Raw genomic sequence first — 23,559 nt, forward strand, 5'->3', positions numbered from 1 at the left:
TACAAAAATACCTTGATTTTCGTCCCAAAACACGTTATTTTGGGCTCACCGGAGATAACTTGTCTCTATTGACTTGAGAAATCCTTTATCATATATATATGTATGGAGAAAATTATACTTACAACCTATTTTCATTTACAATTTCTTACAACCATATCTTAACCATTGATTTCTGTCAATCAACGGTTAAGATTTTTGCAAATCAAATTTATTAATTAATTATTAATTCGCAATAAATGACAACCGTTGATTGACGAAAATCAACAGTTAAGATATAGTTGTAAGAGGTTGTAAACGAAAATAAGTTATAAGTATAACATTTCCCTATATATATATATAGGAAAAATATTTTTCAAACAGCTTGAAATAAGTTTATCTCCGGCTACTCCAAAACTATGTCGTTTTATTTATTTATTTCCTTATATTAATTGATTCACCTTTGAATGATTATGATTCCCTATATATATTTATATTTATATATGGGGTAAACATTTCTGCAGCCACATTAGATAAGCTTGTTTACAGCTACCCTTTATAACTATGTTCTCCCGGGTAAACATAGTATAACATTAAAAGTTGCTTTTTTTTTTCTCTCCTCATTTACTTTTCTGAACCTGTCTGCTGACGTGGAGAGAGAAAAAAAAACAACTTTAATGTTATAACTATGTTCTCCCGGGAGAACATAGTTATAAATGGATAGTTGTAGATAAGCTTATCTAAAGTGGCTGCAGAAATATTTTTTTCTATATATATATGGGTTAGGATCATTTTACATCAGTGTAAGTTACATTATTAATCTTGTCCGTTAATCCCACTTATATCTAAGGGCTCAAATTTTTTAGTAATATGAGCCATTGGATACAAGTAGATTAATGATCAAGATTGAGTGTAAGACTTGTAACTCTTACAGCGGTGTAAGAATATCTTATCCTATATATATATATATATATATATATATATATATATATATATATATATATATATATATATAGAGGTAGGATCCTTTGACACCGGTGTCAAGTTTTGATCTAACGTCTCTCAGATGAAGTGTCAAATTTGAAATTTGACACCGGTGTCAAATGATCCTACCTCATATATATATATAGGGGTAAATATTTCTACAGCTACTTTAGATAAGCTTATCTACAGCTACCTTATTATAACTATGTTCTCCCGAGAGAACATAGTTATAACAGGTTCTGAAAAGTAAATGAGGAGAGATAGAAAAAAAACAACTTTAGTGTTATAACTATATTCTCCCGGGAGAACATAGTTATAAAAGGTAGCTATAGATAAGCTTATCTAAAGTGTCAAGTGTCTGTAGAAATATTTTTTCTATATATATATATATATATATATATATATATATATATATAGCTTATCGTTTCTCAAGTTGCTTGAGATAATTTTATTTTCCAGCTACTAAATCATAACCTTACAGAGATGGATCAATGGTGATAAAGGAAGAGAGAGAAAAAGAGAATCGTAACCATGCAAAAGTGAATCAATTAATAGAAGGAAATAAATAAATAAAACAACGTAGTTTTGGAATAGCCGGAGATAAACTTATCTCAAGCTACTTGAGAAATATTTTTCTCATATATATATATATATATATATATATATATATATATATATATATATATGAGGAATGTTATACTTACAACCTATTTTTGTTTACAACCTCTTACACCCATATCTTAACACCGTTGATTTCCGTCAATCAACGGTTATTATTTTTTCAAATTACACTAATTAATTAATTATTAATTCTCAATAAATGATAACCGTTAATTGGCGGAAATCAACGGTTAACATATGGTTGTAAGAGGTTGTAAACAAAAATAAGTTGTAAGTATAACTTTCCTCCATATATATATATATATATATATATATATATATATATATATATAATATTAGTAGTGTTCTTTCTTTCTCTTTATTGCTTAAGCTTAAAGATACCTGCAGAGTAATATTTTTACGTTAGTAAACAAATTTGTAACTCAATTGTCACCATCCATGTTATACAGATTAATATTCTTCTATGCAAACCCTGTATGGGCTTGAAAATCAAGTTACAAAGTTCGTGGGCCAAAGAATTTCCTTATCACAACACAACGTATTTTGTATTAAATCCGATTTAATTTGATTTGAAAATGGTTGGACCACTACGTATTTTAGGTGAACAGAATAAGTATCTTATATCTTGTATAGATATTTTAAAGTAAGGTAAAATAAAAATATAATAAAAATAAATGTAAATTATTTAAAAGGAAAAATATTTGAAATAGTAAAGGATATATGTAATATTCAATTAGTTAAAATCTAAAAAAGAAGATTGAAAGAGAAAATTTTAAAATTATATAAAAATATGCACAATTTATTTAACATAATTTAAAAATAAGTTAAAAATACCATGTACCGGAAGACTAAACTATAAAGCTAAGAATAGAGAAGTTGAGATTTAAAAAGAAAAACAACTTTTATTATAAAAATTAAATTTCAGTAATTTAGGAGTTTAAATAATTGAGATTTGAAGAGAAAAATAAAATTTTAATTTAATAAATTCAAAAATTAATTTATTTGAGAATACAATTAACCGATAAAAACTTTCAATGTACAAAAATTAAAAATAATTATTACGTTAATAATATTTATAAAACCTTAAAAAGTATTATATACTGGCCAAGTCAGGTTTTATAATTACAAAGATAATAAAATAAAAGATTATCGCTTTCCCAGAGAACCATTTTTATTATATAAGAGTGAGTCGACATGCATTGTCAATATTGATATTTGTATATTATTATTTAGTTTTTACCAATGTTGTTAAAATCAAGATCTTAAGTAAAATTGGAAGGCGATTAAAAAATCGTAAAACATAAAATCGTAATGTAAAAAAATCGTAAAAACGTAAAAGCGTTTGGAATATTAGTAAAATCGTTTTGATGAAAAAAAATCATAAAAACATAAAATTGTAGTGATAAATCGAGATTTTAATTAATTATAAAAAATCATATAATAAAAAATAAAATGAGTCAAAATTTAATAAATATCAGCATAAAATCATTTTACATTAATTACATATCAACTAAACACCTTTTAAGACTCATTCCCTAAAGAAATGTCTCTAAAATCTAGATGTGATATTAATTTCAAGTGCTTAATTTTTGAAGTTATTTTATTTAGGAAAAAGTTCAAGAACCCTCTTATAATTTCAATTAGAATCACTTACTCCCTTGTGTTCCTTTTTCAATTTCTTTGATGAAAATTTCATAGTGTCATATTTTTTTTATCCAATTTCACAATAAATTATATATTATTATTTTATTATAATACTAAGGCAAATAATCAAGCATATATTACATATTCAAATCCTTAACTCTATCAGCATGTAAAATTTAACTTAAATTGAACTCTTTTTTATTTTAACTCAACCAACTCCTTATTTATTTAATTTTTTATAGATTTTCCTGTTTTATTTGTGATCAATTCGCTTATCGTCTGTGTGAATTTGTTCAAAGTTTTGAGCGTAATATTAGTGAGCACTGTACGTTAATAGATCAATTTACTTCTTAATATATTAGTATTTTTTTCAATATTTTTATTTTCTTTGTTACTATCTCTGGCTTACATTTTTTTCATTTTAATTTTTGAACTCAGAATAAAAGTATATTTACATATAAATTGATTACTTAAATAATCTTTAATTTTGTTTTATTAAAGATACATAAATTTGTAAGAAGAAAAATAATATTTCTAAGTTAAGTATTCATTCTTACTAACAATGTTGTGAATATTATTTTATTGAAAAATCGAAATTAGTTGCTAATTTACAGTTTTTATTGTAATTTTTCTCTAAATATCTCTGGGAAGAAATTTTTTTGATAGTTTGGTAAAAAATTTAGAAAACAATGATAAAAAAATAATATTGGAGTATAACATTTTTATCTTTACATACTACAATGAAATTTTTTATAAAGGTAAAATGGACAGTTTAATTTAATTTTTAATAGTTAAAAAGTGGACAAAATGAAAAAAAACTATGTGGGAGTAAATGATAAAAAAAAAACATAAAAGAGTAAGTGATTCTTTCTACTTAAAATCATAAGGTTTTTTGAATTTTTTTTCTTTTCTTTATCCATTAATTAAGGGCTTTCATCTTTATATAACATTTTTTTAAAATGTTTTTTTCTTGCTTGGAAAGCTCCACCAGACAACGAAATACCAAGTGGACCCTACTTACTTTTATGTAAGTAGAGGAAATAAATTATTTTTATCTTGCAGGAGAAATATTTTTTTTCTATATAATCTACATAAATAGAGTATAGTATCTCTGGTGCAATAAAAAATAAAGTTATTTCGAGTAAATTGTTTTGAGGGTTGAAAAAATTAAACAAAGCTTAAAAATTTTATTTGTTTCTTTGTTATTTAAATTTTATCAAAATATTTTAAATTAATTCTCATAACCATCAAAACGACGTAGTTTTAAACTCATATTTAAAGGGTTTATCATTTTTCCTGTCACACTCTACTACAAAACGACGTAATTTTAAACTTATATTTAAAGGGTTTATCATTTCTCTTGTCACGGTTCCGAAAAAATCACTTTCCCATATGTAAAAATGGGAAGCTAGTGTTTTTCCTTAAAACTGTTTTATTTTTAAATTAAAAGTTTAAAACGTACATTTCATTATTCGCAATGGTTGGTTTTGGGAATTCAGTAGTTTAACAGTTTTCTCATCAATTCTCATTGTGAAACTTGAAAATCAATTCGCACTTCGCAGGTAGAGAGAGAGAGAGAGAGAGAGAGAGAGAAGGATCAATAAGATTCTTCTTCTCCTCTAATCTTAAGCTAATGACGATGAGTTCGAATTCATGGTTTCACTAAATTTAATTCAACATCTCATGTGAGATTTGACATTTCTACCCTTTGCCTCTTCTGAGTTTCAATGGCGGATCACTCAGATTCTTCTCCCCTTGTCCCTCCTCTCCCAATCTCTGATCCTTCTGAGATCGACCTCGAGGCTGGTCCCTCCGAACAAATCCAATGCCGGATTTGTCTCGAAACTGATGGTAATTTCACTTTCATCTCTCTCCTTTTCATTTTCTTATTTTCTGTTTTCATTTTCAGGTTAGGGCAAATTGTACTTTGATAATCCGTAGTGAAAACAATATGTTGTTAATTTTATGGATTTTAATAAACTATGATTTCGAATTTTATGCGTTCGGTTTATTTCGTTTTGTTTGCCGATTTATGAAGTCCTTGAAAACTTGTATTGTGTGAAGTATGAATTACTAAATTTGAATATGTCAACACTATCTGGATCATTTGTTATCAGAATTTCATTTCTTAGAAATTTATGTGTAGAGTGGCTCTTTGGACTTTTATTCTATATGTGGGGATATTGCAGCTATGTATTAAATGGCTGCAAATATGTGCAAATTTCATTATTGAGCCTCAACATTTGGATGCATAATGATATATCTTATCAGTTACAATCTACTTTTTTTTTTCCGTTACTCAGGTAGAGATTTCATAGCTCCTTGTAAGTGTAAAGGTACATCAAAATATGTACATCGTGAATGTTTGGATAATTGGCGAGCTATTAAGGTAATGATACTGTCTCTGTCAACGTTTTGAACAGTGTGTTGTATTTTAGCCACAACAAGGAATTTATCTACATCCAGCCATCATAATGTAACTACTTTTGCAGATCTCCGGCCATTTTTGCATTTTGTTTTGTTTGCTACCTTGAGTCTGCTATTCTGTTTTTCCTTTCCTTTAATGCTAATATGATACTCACTGCAGTCGTGTTTTTTTTTTTTTTCTTTAATTTGAGTTTTTGTGCCTGTATCTAATGATGAAAAGAACTGTAGACTTTGAGCAAATTTTTATTAGGAAAAAAAAAAAGGATCCTCTGATGTGCATGATGCATTGTGGAGAGTACCGAGTGAATAACCACTGATGGAAAAACACCTGAATATTCTGTAATGCATACAAACATCTAGATAGTTTATATTTGTAATTATGCATGATGTGCAACAACCTAAACTTAGTCTTTATATTGCGTCCTACTTTAGAGTGGCCGAATTTAGTCTTTAAAGTGTGCTCCACTTTAGAGTGGCCGATCCTTTTTCCTGTACTCTACTGCTAATAGTTCCAACTTCCATGTGTTGAACAGTGTACTTTACAGTTCTTGACCTAATAAATATGTGGATATTACTTAACATTCTTGCAGGAAGGGTTTGCATTTGCTCACTGCACTACATGCAAGGCTCCTTATCATTTGCGTGTTCACGTTGCTGCTGATAGGAAATGGCGCACCTTGAAATTTCGGTTTTTTGTCACCAGAGACATTTTGTTTATTTTTCTGACTGTCCAGCTTGTAGGTGAATCGTTTCCATTCTGGACTAGATTCTTATCCATTTATACTTTATTAATGCATATTGATGATCTGATTCAGCACCTTATTTTCTTTGTATGCAGGTCATTGCTTCACTGGCGTATTTGGTTTATCTAATAGATGGTTATCAGCAGTATTGGCTTCGTATTCTCTGGGGTTTTGAAAGTGAACCAAGCTTTTACTACATATGTGGTAAATTGCAATTAACTTAAGCCATGATCGTCAAAATGCTTATTCAATATTTTTTCTTTAAATTCGTTTTTATCCCCCCTTTGCATTGAGTTCTGAGTTTCCTTTTTCCACATATAAAAGCTGGTTTTGGTGTTTATGTTGTGTTGGTATTCAAATGCAGGAGCTCTATTGTTTTTTTCCTTGCTTGGCCTTTTTGGGTGCTTCATTACTTGTTACGATCGAAGAGTTCGCAATGATTTGGCTCAGCCTTGTAGAGAATTATGCCTTTGTTGCTGTCAACCTGGGTAGTAACCCTGATCTAATATATTCATGAGCCTTTGACATTGTTAAAACACATAATTACTCTCTTAGCGTCTGCTTGTTGTATCATTATAATGGTTGTTTTCTTGGTTAATTTTATGACGCCAGAAACTATGCTTGGGAAGTAAAATATTCAAGATTTATTTCACACTGTATTGGAGACCCTTCTTTTAACAAGGGGGGATACATATAAATTTTGTCCTCTTAATGTACATATGAGATTCAACTTTTAAATTATTCATGCTTCTATATGCTAAATAGAGAAAGTAGGCTGTTACATGTTATATTTGAAGTAGGTTATATTAACAGCTAGTCTGATTCAAAAACGTAGTGATTGATGACTGAGATTAATTTTGTTTTGTATGCTGTTGCTGCAGAGTTTGTGCAGACTGTCATTTGCCAGGCACTCTTTGTATGTGGACTGATTGCACCACATGCTTTGAGAGTTGTGGAACCATGGCAACTGAATGTGGTGGTTGTTTGGGAGGTGCTGGGGAAGCAGGGTTACCATTATTATTCATAATGGCTTTGATTGTTTTGGGACTTTTTACTGTAATTGGGATATTTTACAGCGTATTGGTGGCTACCATGGTAGGTCAACGGATATGGCAGCGTCATTATCACATACTTGCAAAAAGGATGCTAACAAAGGTGCGATTGGTTCTCTCTCTCATTTTGTGCATTGCTATGAACTGTCAATTCTTGCTGCAGTTCAGCTGATAAGTCAAGCTAAATACCTAATCGATATATATGCAATTAGCTCATTTAGCCATCACCTGGTTTAGCATTTAAATACTATATAATATCTTCTCAGAGACATTTATTTGGAAAGCAATAGTCAAGAATCTCAACCATAAATTTTTCTGCTTTTGTAAGTGACTTATTTAGACTCTTGCATCCTGTTGATGGAAAGGATTTTCCTGATTGTTTTTGGGAAGGTAAATGTATTTTAATTTTTAGCTACTAGCTTACCTTTATATCACAAGCATTGTTTTTGATGTGGCTGTTTTGCTGGACTTCAAAAAGATCTTGCAGTCTAACAAGTGAATGACAGAAAAACTGGAATCAGAATATGGATAGTACTGCACAAACCCATGTAATATGCCTTCCTGCTACTGATATCAGTATTCAGATGAGGATTTGTATAAAAGCTAACTCAGCCAAAAATAAAATACTGAGATATGGCAGACTCTTTGAGCGGTCTGCTTCCTCCTTCCCAAACTCTGACTCAGTACATAGTTGCCTCACTTTCTCTCCCTCTTCTTCCCTTAAGCCACTCTCTAACCAAATCTCCCCTGCCTCACTGCTGCATAATAAGGTTTTTATAAATCATTTCCTCAAGTTGATCGCTCACACATCCACACGAGGGGGCCAATCCCCTGCTGCTCTTTGAGCGGTCTGCTTCCTCCTTCCCAAACTCTGACTCAGTACATAGTTGCCTCACTTTCTCTCCCTCTTCTTCCCTTAAGCCACTCTCTAACCAAATCTCCCCTGCCTCACTGCTGCATAATAAGGTTTTTATAAATCATTTCCTCAAGTTGATCGCTCACACATCCACACGAGGGGGCCAATCCCCTGCTGCTCTTCTATTTTTTTCCTTTGGGACAATTTAGTAATGGGAGGGAGATAAACCAGTTTTGGCTTATAATTTGGCGTGGCACAAAGACAGTTTTGAGATTAGCTATCCTTAATTGTAAATACTGGCAGTCACATGTATTGAGTTAACTGCATGTGATGGTGCCTGAAATATTCTAACATCATCGTAAATTGTTGATTATGAAACTGTTATTACTTATCATCGTAGGAGTATGTGGTTGAAGACGTTGATGGAGAACAGACAGGGTCTGATTGGTCTCCCCCATCTCTCCCACCTGAGCACGTTCAGCAGTTGAAAACATTGGGACTCCTATGAGTTTGAAGGAGGCATCAGTCATCTACTTAATGACAACAATGACAATAGATATAGACTGGCCTTCCCTTTGTTTTGGTAAGCTGGTCCTTTTCATGAAGATCTACAGTTAATTGATTATAGTAGTGTAATAGCCGCTCGGTTCAATTTGGCTAGACTCGCTAGAGTTGTACACTTGTGCTGATATGTGAAAATTTGTAATTTCTTATCCGTCTTACTAATGTAAAGAAAATGGCAGAGGGTTCTTTGAAAGCCCAATAAAAGGTTACACGTTTATCGCCACTTCTTCTCCTTGACATGTTGCTGCTTGGCTAGTTTTGTTTTCTTCGATGCTCGTTGCATTTGTTTTATATTTTGATATTTTACTCGAATCGAACGGTAGAATTGCAGCCATTATACAATCTCCTTATTTCGATTAAAGGAGAAAATTTCCCAATTTACTGATGAACAATTTAGTCTGTTTGGCCTCTTTCTATATGCCACAGTTAATAACTGCTCAACGCTAATCTTATCATTCCACATACGGCATTTACTCATCGACTCTAGCAGCACTGTCTGTGAAATAACATCCTACCCTCTTATTTATTTATTTTCCGAACATAAAGAGGTGTTGATTAGTGTGTGAAATGGGCATACTGTGTGTGTAGATGTGTGTTTAGTATTCAAAATAAATTGTAATACAAGTTCATTGAGAAATTTATTTTTAAATAAATTTGATTTTTTTAAAAAGAGAAAAAAAGTAATGTGACCCAAACATTCAAAATCAAAGTTCCTTTATGATAATTAATAAAGTTTGGCATAGTTGGTTGATGAGTGAGTTCTTTAAATATGCTGATAGGTTCGATTTCTAGTTGTGTGTATGAAAATTGTTTTGTTGGTTGAGCTAAAATTTATTTCGATAATTTTTATGCTTTAAAAGAATTAGTCTTTGACTTTTTGAGATGCATTCAGGAAACTCAAAAAAAAAAAAAAAAAAAAAAGCCAAAAAGAGAAAGTTACTTTTGTGATAAAACGGTATCGGGGTTGAGTCAAATTCTGAACACGAGTTATATTTGGATTGTGGTTTCACAAAAGATCCACTCAATCGGATGAGATTACAGCCACATGTAAAATGTTGCATAACATTTTATCATCACCATCTTACATTGCGCCTAATAATTATTATTATTAGATAAAACACGCGCAAACACAAAGGGTGCTATAATTAATTAAAAGATTAACGTTTCTTATATGGTAAGAAATGATTTTATTTTCTATAGATTTATATTTTTTTTTTCTCTTCTCCTCAGATGACTTATCTCGAAACATTAATTTCATTAATTAAAGCTATAAACCAAAAGACCACTGGTCTGCGTATTCACGTTTAAAACGAAGGTGAAAAGGGACAGGCACAGGCTTGGGCACGTGCATGGTGGACGGCAGTGATTACGAGTTTCTCATCTGGCAGACTCCACTGTGCCGCGTTTGAATATTTCTTCTTAACCTTAATAAAATATCAAACCGAGTTATGATGATGTTCACTCAAATAAAATATTTTATAAATTCTACACTAATCTTTTTACAATCATATTTTTTGGTCTAATAACTATTCACGTAATATATAAATTTCAATCTTTGATTTTACATTTAAAATTTTCTGATGGTTATAATTCACTTCCATTACAGCTAAATACTGTTGGATTATTACAACTATCTATCCTTTTTTTTTTTTTTTGTCCTCACATTTAACACGGGTCATATTTCTCTCGTCATGTTCCGTGTATCGTGGTTATGGGCAAGGAACATATTTGTATCAAGTCACTCCGAAAGTCATCACTCATCAGAACATAGAAACAATGAACCATACAAATGACCCTACCCCACTAAAAAAGTATATTCATATCAATAAACCTTAATTCACATGCATTCTTATCCAAAACTGTGGACCGGCCACTTCTCTAACATAAGTCCCTTCCTATAAATAGCTTTTGCTTTGAACAAAGGTCTGTAAGAAGCAACAGCAACATTTAAATTAACATACAATTTCATTTCATATTTCGTACTATATATAGTGAGAGAATCAACCATGTCTGACATTGCTTTGTTAGTAGCGGAAGAGTTTGAGAGGAGGACAAAGAATTTGAAAAGTGGAGGCCCGGGCGTTGTAAGAGAAGGTGAATTCAACATGGTTTCTTGTGCTTCGCTATTGGTTTTCACACGGAGGCTGAAGGAGAAGGTTGAGGAGAGGATTTGGGAACCCAAAACCCAAATTGCTATTGCTGCTTCTAATAGTTTTTTCTCTGCGTGAAGAATGTTTATTACTTCTCCTCATCAGCTCTGCTTGTTGGTTGTAATAGTTTCCTTTTTTAATCTTCTTTTCTTTGTGTTATTTATTGTCCATAGTTATATATTTAGAATTAAAATTTAAGGGGGATTATGTTTTTGGGATAAGGTTATATTTATAAAAATTTTGTTTACAAACTACACTAAATATGATCAGTTATACTTCAATCAAGAATATATAACCGGTCATATTTAATGTAATTTATAAAAAAAAATTGTAAAAGATTGTTCCTTATGTTTTTAGCAAGTTTCTCCTCTACTCCAGTAACCCTTCACTTTTTTTTGGGTTATAATCCCCAGTAACCCTTTTATTCCTTCTACATCTCTGACTAGCCCTTCAACTTCCAAAAGATGACTTTAAGCTTATTTGTTTAGTTAATTCACGACTTAATTTTTTTTAATAATTTTGTAATTAATAGATGTATTTATATTAAAAAAGTATAGTAAAAAATAAAACAAAACAAAATAGAAATGAAACCTTTTTATATTTATAATATATTGCATAAAAAATTATAATTTTTGTCATTAAAGAAACTTTAAAAAAGGCTTTACTATTTTAAAACAAGTTCAACATATTGTCACAACAAACATAGAAATAATAAAACTAATGAAATTATCATTATTCAACTTACTAGTGTATTATACACACACGAGTTACTTGTAAACTATTAACAAGTTTATCAAGTGTGATCTTGACTTATTTATATTACCAAGTTTAAGTGTATATTTAAAATTCAATAAAATAGTTTGTTGTTTAACTAGTTAAGCTTGAATATTTCATGAATAACTTAATTTATTTACATTTTTTAGTTTATAATAATGTTCGAGGGATTAGTTTTATAACACTATTTAGAAGAATTTTCGGTTTTAAAAATTAATTGGACACGGATTAAGGTTGTGAACATATGAAAGAAATAATTGTGGTAGGACCCACCTAATAGCAATACGAAACTTCACTAACGACAACTTAAATTGCAAATACATATTTTGAAAGTTAATGCACGACACAGAATAGTTAAAGTGAATTACTGATGCATATGGCAGGGTATAGGTTCACATGAAAAGCACATTTAAATGTGCCTATTATATAGGTAGGTCAGTAGGTGGATAATATCACCTCAAAATAGATCAAAATATTTGCTTAAGATGATTTGAAGTCACAATTTGGAATGAGGGCACTCATCTGATCCTTGACAGTTGACTTGGGCCTTTTAATTGCGTACAATTTTGGGTCACTTTTTGAAAAGGAAAGACTCTTCCGTATTTATTTATTGATTATAAGCATTTAAATAATGATTAATTTGAGCATAGGCGTTATGTTGGCATAAATGTATTTTTTAACATGATTTAAAGTATCCATATAAAAATTTCTTAACCATAACTAGATCGTACTGGGCCTAAAAGGTTAAGTCCCAATAACTCATAGACTAAGTTATACCCTATGTTTAAGCCCACTCCAGATACACAAGATATTGTTTCAGGGGATCTTTAATGATTTCTGAAACCATATTATGTGCACTTGCTTAATTCATCAAAAAGAAATATTGTCACTAATTGCTTTGTTTACTCTTCTGCTAATAGGCCAATTCATAGAAAACTAACAGCATTTGAAAATCAATAATACTGAAGATAATACATAGCTTATTAGGATATATAGTCACAACTCACACACACCGAAAAACAAACAATTTCCCCTTTCCTAGCGTAGGTGAGTAAACCTACTACAAGAAGTTTTCATTCGTTTTAAGGTAGAATCCAACTGGTTGGTGACCCAAAATGTGTTGAAATTTGATGTCAGTGACTATTGTTAACAGCCCATAGTTGCAGTAAGAGTGCTTTGATCTACATCTACCCCAACCTATAAACAAATGTGTCCCGTGATATGCTGATCTACCTAATTGTCCTGTCCTATGTCTGGTCGCGACTCCAATAATTAAGTTTAAAGGATATGTGGATAAGCTTTAAACGAGTACTTATTATATTTGAACCAACAAATTATAATACAGATCTGTTAAAAATGTGGGATTTTTTTTTTTTTACATTATTTATAAGGAAAACTTTCTTTGGGGAGAAAGACTTACATTTAGCAGTTAACAAAAGTTTAAAGGGTGGACAATGCACAGGCCCACCTCTACCTGTGTGAATAAAGAAATTCCATTTGAAAGAAAATGGATGACGGCAAGGATCGAACCTGGGACACGAGGCTTTAATACCATGTAAAGAACCATTTCAACCCAAAAGCTTAAGCTGTTGGGTGAGGCTACATTAATAATTTTATATATCTCAATAGTTTAGTTGAGGTAATTCTTGGTTTGCTTTGCTTCAGCTTCTAAATGCGAGTAGATTTGTCCTAGATCATGTATTCTTAATTCTGTCACAGGAAAACAACATTCTAAAAGCAAGGTAAGTAACTTAAGTTGAGATTATTGTTACGGATCGGTCAACACGTTAAAAACTAGCTCAGAGAATGAAAATGTACAGTACCTTAAGAGAATGAGAATGCACAATACTTTATAAACCCCAAATTAATTGTTTGAACAAATATATGACTCGTAACAATTATCACCGATGTGATCAATGAAATTGAGATATTTCCTTTCAGAAGACAAACTTGAAGTCAAATAAAGTAGGTGGAAAGAAGACAAAACAACTTAATGAGTATATATGATTCAGAAATGTGTTTCCCATAATATAAGTCAACAATAATGAAGAGAAACGTGAAAAAACTGATAATCTTTTTAATTAGTTCAAGAGAAAAAGTATTGAAAAGATTTAAAATTCTTTAAAAATAAATACACATTTTTAATATTTTAAAGGGGTTATTATTTTTTATGTTATAAAAAATTTATCTCCTACACACATTTTTATGTTTTCTTTTTCTCTTTTTTCTTTCAGAAAAATATTTTTACAGTTAATGCAGATAAATTTTCTGCATTTATTTTCAAAACGATGTCATTGTGGGATTAAAAGATTAGAAAATTATAATTATAAATACTATAATAACCCTGAAATAAATTAAAATTATAAAAATACCATAATTTCCGTCCCAAAACGACATTGTATTGGACTTATTACAGATAACTTATCTGCAGTAACTGCATAAAAATCAAACCCTTTTTCATTTCACATGACGCCACATGAGGTGCAAACCCTTTTTCTTTTCACATGATCCCACATGGGTACACACAATTTTATGTGTGTGTAGAAAATAATTTTATCTTATAACATTAGAGACATTAAACTCAATTTTAAAAGATCATTCCTGTCTATGCTCCTAGTGTGCTAAATTATATATATAAACTGTAAAATTGTTCAGCAAAATTGGTTAACATTGTTGAAGTGGTTACCCATAATTCTTTACGTGAAAACTGAAAACTGAAAACAAGGCGGTCCTGTGGGGAAAATTAGGCGACAAGGAAGTCAGTTTTATAGTGAACAAATTATTTCTAAGTCAAACATTCTGTTTTTAGCTTAACTTATGTTGCATTTAAAATAATTTATGATTAAAAAAATCCAAATATGCTACTAATCCATCTGAACCAGTTTGAACATAGGTAAGGCTTATGTATATTTAGCCCATTTTTATGATAGGCTTAACTGATATAAAGAGTCACTTTTCTTGATATCAAACCATAACCTTCTTCACCTGCCAATTTAAGGGAGGGGGCATTCGTAGAATATGAAATATCTATCTACCACTAGTTGCATTTGGGAGCCAACTCTGCTATGTGAAGCAGGTTTAGTTTCCTCCTTGACAATCTTTGGAGGTTTCTCATCTTGAAATATCCACTTATTACAGATATATTTCCAACCTAATTACAGTTGCAAATTTGCCAAGATTCGACTCCTTCACAACAGAATTTGAACCGTAATTCGGATGATAAACATAAGAGTTATGTAACAGAACAGTCAAAATGTAACGACACTTTTTAAAGTACAGAGTAAAGTACTTTTTGGGTCCTCGATAAAAATCACAGCCCAATTTTAATCTTTTAGGAAAAAAAAGTCACTTGTAATTCCTCTGAAATTCAAAATAGATCCAAATAGTTGAAATCGTGATTTCTTTGAAATTCAAAGAAAAGTCCCTCAAAAAAACTAACATAGGTCTTTTTTGAATTTCGGAAGAACCACAAATCGACTTTTTCTTTCTAAGAAATTAAATTGGATCCCATGATATTTGTTGAAGTCTGAAAATTACTTTACTCTAAAATATATATATATACATGAATATTCTTCTAAGGAATCCCAAAATAGGAAGAACAGTTCCTTCTGTTACAAAAAAAACCCCTAAGAAAATTAGTTGTTTAAGAATATCTTGAAGACAAGTTTCGATTCCCATGGAAATCACCACGTAATACGGATAACAGAAAGGGAGGTTGCTCATCATTCCCATTGAAATCTACCTGATTCAGAAGCTGACGATGTTTGGACACAACAGCATCTGGCAACACTTTTTTCCTACAAAGTGGACACGTAGCCCAATATTCTAACAACCACTTGTCCAAGCAATCTTTGTGAAATGTGTGTTTGCATTTCAAGTTCCTCACCTTGTCGCCTTCCTCAAATTCGGATAAGCATACCCTACACTCCACATGCTCTGTCCTCAACCCTTTGGTGTAACAAATCGTGGGGTTCTTCTCTTCAATGAATTTGAGGTATTGCTCAGTGGTAATTGGACTTGTATCCTCTGTTGTTAATTTCCTAATAAGGACAATAAGTTCTATTAGGAGGCATGCCAATAAGAGTATGATTTTCCCACAAAGCTGATGAAATAGCTTAGAGATCTCTCTCATGGCTTCTACCTCTGCTAATGAATTTTTTCAAATCCAAAGTGGTTTTTCATTTATATGAAACGGATGGTGTTCGTGGCCGCCACTTATCAGATTCCTACACACGTTCTTTGAATGTAGATACTAATCCAAAGGAAAATTAGAAAATGATATTCTGTCTTTGACTGCGACGACAATTACAGCTTGCGTTAATTGCTAAGTATGTTAATATAAAAATGTATTATAATTACACTTATTACTATTTTGACAGATAATTATTTTTACATATTGGGTAAGTTATTTTTATACCGATAAATTTTGATTCATAATTTATTTGTATTTAATGGCTCAAAAATGTAATAAATCAGAATAATTAAATATAAATAAAATCAACTTTTAATATTAAGAATGTAACTTATATTGATGTAAAATAATTCTAATTATATATTATCTAATATGTATTATAATTCCTGTCTTTGGTTATCAAATGATTCGAAAGACGGTGGCGTTCGGCAAGCACTTATTAAAGCGGGGCGGTCGTTAATTAAAAAAAAAAATACACAATGTGTCGCTAATCAAATTAAGTAACAATATATTGGAAGAATACGACAAAGTTTATTTGAAGCCCCATTTTGACTACAAAGAATAAAGCTACTTGCCCTGAAGTAAAACGAAGAATTGAAGATTACCTAGTCTTTGAGCAGCCAAAAACGTTAAAAATAAAATTAAAAAAATCAAAGAAAGAATATGCCGCATTGAAACTTCCTGACCAACTTCCACCTTGCTTGTACTCTCTGGGCAGCCCAAAATGGAAGACTATATCAACACTACGATTAGCATTACTTTCGATTTGTATTTTTTAATGCAATTGCTTGGTGCACGAGAGGGAAGCACATGCGATTGGTAACTGGCGTTGGCCAACAACTAACGCATAATAAATTGAAAAAAAAAAAAACTTCTGTAATCTATATAATTTTGGTACTTCTTTTGTGCTATTTAATCTATATAATATGGAGAAAGAGTATATTTATCATATTTTCTTTATCATCCCTTATAATCAATTTTAAAATTATAAAATGACATAAAGTGAAAGTTGTTGATTTGATTTTGATCCAATAATAACAATAATAGTTTTAAGACACTACAAGAATTCATGTATTTTTGTGGGGGTCATATTTGCAACTCGTGGCGGTCTTTGACCCCACAATACATATTTGTGGCATTCACAGCGTACATCAGTTTCGCATGCGCTATAACACATTTTCTGGCATTTTTTTGTGTAATGCCACGATTTGTTGGAGTATTTTTTGAATATTCCAGACCGCCACAAATGTTGCACTTTCTGAGGGTTATAGACCGTCACAATATGTTTTACTTTCTGTCATTCAAAGATCTCCACAAAATTTATCACTTCTTGGAGGGATAGACCAATTTGTTCATTATTTTGGCAGGGTTAAACCTCCACTATTTGTCACATTTTGTTTTGGACATTACAACATAGGAATCGAACTGCAAACCTAATACACACTAAACACACCCAACACCATTAGGCTAACCCTAATGGTGCATTTTGGGAATTGAGCCCATCACTTGATTTTTTAACCAATTTAGTATTTGCTTATTTGATCTCTTAATATTTCCTTGAAAATAATTATTAAATACTAATTATTCAAAACAGAAATTTATTGTATTTTAAGAAAAATTGAAAGTCAACAACATCTTGTTATTTATTATTTGAAATGAAAATATAGATGAATAACCCAATGGGTGCAGCTCAGTTGGTAACTTTGCGCTGAGTTAGTGGGGTTGGATATGTGTTCGATTCCCGTTGAATGCATTCTTGGGGAGGGGGCTGAACCTTTAGCCATCACTGTTCCCCCGCACTCCGGATTAGTCTCATAGCCGGCTCAAAGAGTCGAAGCTCGTGGGATACCGGAGGGAGCCAACTCGTCTCAAAGAGATAATTAGGGTTGTGTAACTCCAAAAAAAAAAAAAATAGTTGAATACAAATATATTACAATTACTATAAGGGGTTTACGTCGGTCTTGTTACAAGATTAACTTTGGTTTTCCTGCAGAAACAACCTTTATGTGAGACCCACTATTTTAAGAAGAAGAAAAAAATCAAAAAATGTGATACGCCTTTCGATGGGTCAGTAGGATGGAGCTTTATCTTTCCTTCAACATAATAGTTACATTTCCCTTACTATAAATCCTCAAAGATAACAAATATAAAACAAGGGCAAACTTGTAAAACCATATTATCATCCCAGTTTAATCTTTTTTCATTACATGTTCACTCTTCCCACTTGGCATACGTTGCCAAGAGGAAAAGAGGCATTTAACCAACGTACAGGTCATACACAATAATTATGTGTTATTTAACCCTTCAGCAGCAAATGTACAACTCCTATCTATATTCACTCAGCTTTCCAATGGAAAATAATAATAACAACAATAATAAAGAAAAATAGAAAATAGAAATCATGCTTAATATTATTAAATACTAGTTAGCCAATTCAAACATAACATGGTTATTTTGCTAAGTTTTAAGAAAAATACTCCAATCTCCCTGATGGCACTTGTGCTACAATTATGAGTAGTATATTCAAATCTCAGCAATCCCTTAATCAATTACATATTCAAAATTGACTACAGATTAGAAATAGGTACACTAGCAGTTTTCAATAACAAGGTTGTTTAACTCCAGTCTATCACACCAAGACTCAATAATTACAATGATAACGGAAAGACTCTTAATAGAGTAAACAATAGTAATTCAGGGGTGATTATTATCTAACGAAGGCCTTTCGCGTGTTGGGATAACTTCTTCACTCCCTTCATCATGTGTAAAATCAATTTATTGTACCCTTTTAGCATGTTTAAAAAAATGAAGCACTTAAACTTCACTCATAAACTAATAATATATAGTTCAACATTAAAAATAAGCATATGAAATTATTACCACTAGAGTAGAAGTGGTACCAAATAAAGCACTCAACTATGGAGGAATTTGTGTATGCAAGCATTACCGTCTGTAATATCTTAACACTCTCTTCAGATGTTGCTAAATTGGTCTTCAATGAAGTAACCTCTTCTTTCAACCGAGAACTTTCAGCTGAATTCACACTTGAGATAGTAGAGCCTATAATATTGAATCATCCACTTGTGGGTCCAAATGCAATACTAAGAAGATCACCCAGGCCTAAACCATGTACACGACCTGTGGTCCAAAAACTTTTGCAACAATATCATTTGTTGAAATTTAAGAAGAATTAGTGCTTTGATTTAATTCTTCATTTATCTAATCCTGTACATATAAACAATTCATGAATCTAACATGAATATAAAGAATGAGCAATTAGCTATCAGTTTAGTTTTCATGAAACTAACATGAGGAAGTTATGCAGGAATTTATTGGTCAGTATCCTCATGTCGTTTCTAATAAATCAAAGAAGTTGGGGATAGAAAATGCCATATTGCTATAGACAGTGAAAATTATTTGAAATATTGGATTGAAGCGTGTAATTACAGGACAATGTAGCCCCAAGTCATCAATATCAAAGTTGTAGATGAGATAATTATTTGATGTTTGCAGAATGCTAATAATACCCAAACTAACACAAACCCAATTGCTTATAGTAGACATAAACTCACGCAAGTACTAGATGTTAACTCTGACCTTACCTTAGCCACTAACTACAAGATTGTTTCAATTTTATACAGAAGAGTAACAAGTGTGTGAGCCTTTGAGATGAAACAATTCTTAATTTTGATGTAGATACAAAATGATGAGCCAAAAGAGTTAAACCAAAAGCAGAACAAACAAGGAACACAGTTAAAACAAAAAAAAACGAAAAAACAAAATATAGGAAGACCATGTAGATCAAAAGCCAACAAATCAATGCAAGATTTTTTGGATTTACCCAAATGGGAAGCAATGCAAGTAACCCATTTTTACTTGGGCTTGAATAGTCCTAATTTGTTCTCATCGTTAAGGTTCAACTTATAATTAAGTGCACCTGAACTAAACCTTGACTAACCTGCTCGCATTTAAATCATATTGAAAGCGTTAACTACTTTAGATTTATAACAACCAAATTCACAGAGCCTTAAAACTGAACTTTATTCTCAAATGGTAGTAGGAGGATTCCCAGATTAATAATTTTTTTTTTACCTCAGCCATGTTCTGTTTTAGAAAGCAGTTTTGCGGTCATAATGTTATAGATACTTAAATGGCGAGTCATTGGGGGCTTCTTGTGCACTGCTAACATATATCTTTATAATATGATACTTAAAGCTTAACCATATCCGTAGCTTTTAGATTGGTCCAAAAGATAGTTACTTCGCCAGCATTAAACGACATTTCCCAAATACAACCTGTTAAATTAATATACAACCAAACTAGTTCTTTAGACATGAACCACGCCAAACAAGACAAATTCAAAAAAAAAAAAGGGCAAATATGCAAAAGCTGTTAGAATTTTTTATAATCATTGTGGACTTCAATCTATTGTAATTTTTCTGATAAAAATGGGCTAAGTCATGATCTATATAGGGGTGTAATATAATGCTCATTTAATTAAGTGATCCTTTTATTTGGGTTTGAATATTTGTAAAATGATTAGTGTGGATAACAGTGTACGCCTGATCCATAGGCACATGATGGAAAGGGGATTAAGGTTAATAAGTTTGGCTAGGCCCCCTCTACATTCACAGTGTGTAAAAAAAACCGTCACTACACAATTTGCCCTATCGACAGTTGTGATCAGGGAGTTGTGTGAATTGTAAAGGAAGATCATGGTCTCTTCAACCTTTGCAGGAATACCAGAGCAACCACCGCAACTGAAGTATCAAAAATTATGTCGTCAACAAATAAACATAAACCCTTTTGATATTCTAATTTCATATAATCTTATCTTGAAATTTCTTAAAGCATGAAATCATATGCACAACAATTAAAAAGCACACGAGTAAGCAACAAAAAGCTGAGAGATCACAATGGTGACAGGTAAGCGATGCGTATATCCGCTTAGCACAAACAGCAAGACACCTAATTTTTTTCCATTAGATCTGAAAGAGTATAACAGTTGTCAATATATTTCTGTTATAAGTTTTACATTTCTAGTTATAGTCAGTTATAACTAACTCCTAGCTACTGAGTTGTTAGTTGTAACTAGCCTGTATATATACACTGCTATGTTGTAATAGTGAGTAATGATGAATTGCTTTGTCTAATAGAAAGATCACATTTAGTTTTCTTCTCTTCTCTTTCTTTCTTCCCTTTCTTGCATTCTGGTCTGATACCTTACATGTTATCAGAGCTTGAATCTTGATCCATGGAAAACCACGCTTCAACACAACTAGCTCCAACAACACAACCCGCACTACATACCTTTTCGAATCCAGTCTCGATTAAACTGGATGAGGAGAATTTCCTCCCTTGGAAACAACAAGCATCAGCAACAATCAAAGGTTTCAAATTACAGAAGTTCATCTCCGGAGATGCAGAATCAGCAAGAAACGAATATGGAGCAGATCTTTGGGAACAACAAGATCAATTGCTGGTTTCTTGGTTATTGGCTTCCATGTCCGAATCTCTTCTTACAAGAGCAGTTGGATGCAACACTTCACATGAAATTTGGCAGAGGCAAAAAAGAGTTCTTTGCTTCTCAAACTCGAGCAAGAATTAAACAATTGAAGGTTCAACTCAAAAGCACAAAGAAATGAGACTCCATTTCGAAGTATCTGCTGCAGCTAAAGAAGATTGTAGATTCGCTTGCAGCTACAGGAGCTCCCATATCCACTGAAGATCATATCGATGCCATACTCGACGGTTTAGGTGAGGATTATGATCCTTTCATTATATCAGTTACTTCAAGAACTAATGCCTATTCTGTGAATGAAATCGAGTCTTTACTAATGGCACAAGAAGAACGTATAGAAAAGCACAGAAAGACAAAAATCAACTCTCTACAAGCAAATGTGGCCCAAATGCAGTTCTCAAGAGGTGGAAGATTTAACTCTACAAGAGGAACCTTCCTTAATAGAGAAAGAGGTCAGAACTATAGAGGAGGCAGGAACTTCTATAAAGGTGGAAGATTTAATCAAAATTTTCACAATTCTCAGAATTTTCAGAATTCTAACAGACCACATACCAAGTCTGTGGACGGTTTGGTCACATTGCTTGGGAGTGCCATCACCGTTTTACTGAGGGACTTCCAAATCCCTATAATCAGCATCAGATAAATGGCTCATCTCAGAAACCTCAAGCTCATGTTGCTGTGGCCGAATCCAATAGTTCTTCTCAGTATGAAGATGTATCTGATCACTGCTCAGTCTTTGATCCTACTTGGTATCCTGATTCAGGAGCAACCAACCACTTTACTCCAGACCAATCAAACCTGATTGCAAAGTTGAACTACAGAGGCAATGATTCTGTCAAGATAGGTAATGGAACAGGTATGAGAATACAACATATTGGTCACTCAATTCTCCATTCTCCTTATAATTCATCTTCTTTTGCCTTATCTAACCTCTTACATGTCCCTGGTTTGTCCAAAAACTTGCTGAGTGTTTCTCAATTTGCTAAAGAACACAATGTTTTCTTTGAGTTCCATTCTAACACATGCTTTGTTAAATCTCAGGTCACCAAGGAGATTCTTCTCCAAGGGACACTTAAGAATGGTTTATATGCATTCCAAGGTGTTAAAGTGCTCAAGAAATCTCTTCTTGCTGCACTTCATACATAAACTTCCACTTGTAATAATTCCGTTGATTCTTCTCGAAATTCTTCTTGTAATTCTGTCATAGACCTATGGCATAGTCGACTAGGACATGCTTCATTCAAAACTGTAAAAGCTATCCTTTCACATTTTAATATTCCATTTCATAATAAAGTTGACATTACACCATGTTGTGCTTGTTGTATGGGAAAAATGCACCAACTACCTTTTAATTTGTCTTCTACTGTCTATTCTCAACCCCTTGAATTAGTTTTCTCTGATATATGGGGTCTGGCCCCTATGGACAGTATATATGGTTCAAGGTATTACATATGCTTTGTTGATGCCTTTAGTCGATTCACTTGGGTTTATCCATTAAAAACCAGATCCCAAACTCTCTCCATCTTTATTCAATTCAAGAACATGGTTGGACTGCAATTGAATTCCAAAATTAAAGCTGTCCAAACAGATAATGGTAAAGAATACCTCATACTCACTCCCTTTTTACAAAACCATGGTATCCTACACAGATTGACCTGCCCTTATGTCCATCAACAGAATGGTACACCTGAAAGGAAGTATAGACACATTGTTGATACTGGTCTCACCATTCTGGCAGCTTCTGCTCTTCCACTAAAATATTGGGAAGATGCATTCATGTCTGCTACTTTTGTGATTAATAGGTTGCCTTCACCTACCTTAGAAAATAAATCCCCTTTCCAAATTCTGTTCAATAAACTCTCAAACTACTCTTTTTTCAAAAAATTTGGTTGTGCATGCTATCCTTATCTTAGACCATATAACAAAAATAAATTCAATTATAGGTCAGAACCTTGTACCTTTCTTGGTTATGCTGTGAATAACAAAGGTTACAAGTGCCTTACTGCATCAGGTCGAATTATCACTACTGTTCATGTTATCTTTGATGAACACTTT

General features: G+C 32.0%; 3 protein-coding genes across 3 annotated transcripts; 2 read left to right on the top strand and 1 right to left on the bottom strand.

Moving 5' to 3' along the window:
* Positions 1–4,732: 4,732 nt before the first annotated feature.
* LOC133284455 (uncharacterized) lies at positions 4,733–9,083 on the top strand. The gene is made up of 7 exons (XM_061481469.1): positions 4,733–5,076; positions 5,529–5,614; positions 6,243–6,389; positions 6,491–6,599; positions 6,760–6,883; positions 7,277–7,550; positions 8,704–9,083. Exons 1-7 carry the CDS (start codon positions 4,953–4,955, stop codon positions 8,809–8,811), a joined length of 972 nt encoding a protein of 323 aa, XP_061337453.1. The 5' UTR covers positions 4,733–4,952; the 3' UTR covers positions 8,812–9,083.
* Positions 9,084–10,821: 1,738 nt separating this feature from the next.
* Positions 10,822–11,198, top strand: LOC133284437 (uncharacterized). Its single transcript, XM_061481443.1, has one exon. The coding sequence runs from the start codon at positions 10,874–10,876 to the stop codon at positions 11,093–11,095; it is 222 nt and encodes a 73-aa protein (XP_061337427.1). The 5' UTR covers positions 10,822–10,873; the 3' UTR covers positions 11,096–11,198.
* A 4,233-nt stretch (positions 11,199–15,431) lies between these two features.
* On the bottom strand, positions 15,432–15,923 carry LOC133284441 (probable E3 ubiquitin-protein ligase XERICO). Its single transcript, XM_061481448.1, has one exon. The coding sequence runs from the start codon at positions 15,921–15,923 to the stop codon at positions 15,435–15,437; it is 489 nt and encodes a 162-aa protein (XP_061337432.1). The 3' UTR covers positions 15,432–15,434.
* Positions 15,924–23,559: the final 7,636 nt, after the last annotated feature.

Source organism: Gastrolobium bilobum, unplaced genomic scaffold (assembly GCF_033153095.1).
Source record: "Gastrolobium bilobum isolate Gb01-03AN ecotype WA unplaced genomic scaffold, APGP_CSIRO_Gbil_v1 utg2164, whole genome shotgun sequence".
Classification (NCBI taxonomy): Eukaryota; Viridiplantae; Streptophyta; class Magnoliopsida; order Fabales; family Fabaceae; genus Gastrolobium; species Gastrolobium bilobum.

What these genes read in the sequence shown, in the direction of transcription:
- LOC133284455 (XM_061481469.1), top strand. Translation starts at nt 4,953, where the DNA reads ATGGCGGATCACTCAGATTCTTCTCCCCTTGTCCCTCCTCTCCCAATC. An exon ending in ATAATTGGCGAGCTATTAAG is followed by an intron (nt 5,615 to 6,242) that starts GTAATGATACTG and finishes ACATTCTTGCAG; the next exon opens with GAAGGGTTTGCATTTGCTCA. An exon ending in CTTTGTTGCTGTCAACCTGG is followed by an intron (nt 6,884 to 7,276) that starts GTAGTAACCCTG and finishes CTGTTGCTGCAG; the next exon opens with AGTTTGTGCAGACTGTCATT.
- LOC133284441 (XM_061481448.1), bottom strand. Translation starts at nt 15,923, where the DNA reads ATGAGAGAGATCTCTAAGCTATTTCATCAGCTTTGTGGGAAAATCATA.
- LOC133284437 (XM_061481443.1), top strand. Translation starts at nt 10,874, where the DNA reads ATGTCTGACATTGCTTTGTTAGTAGCGGAAGAGTTTGAGAGGAGGACA.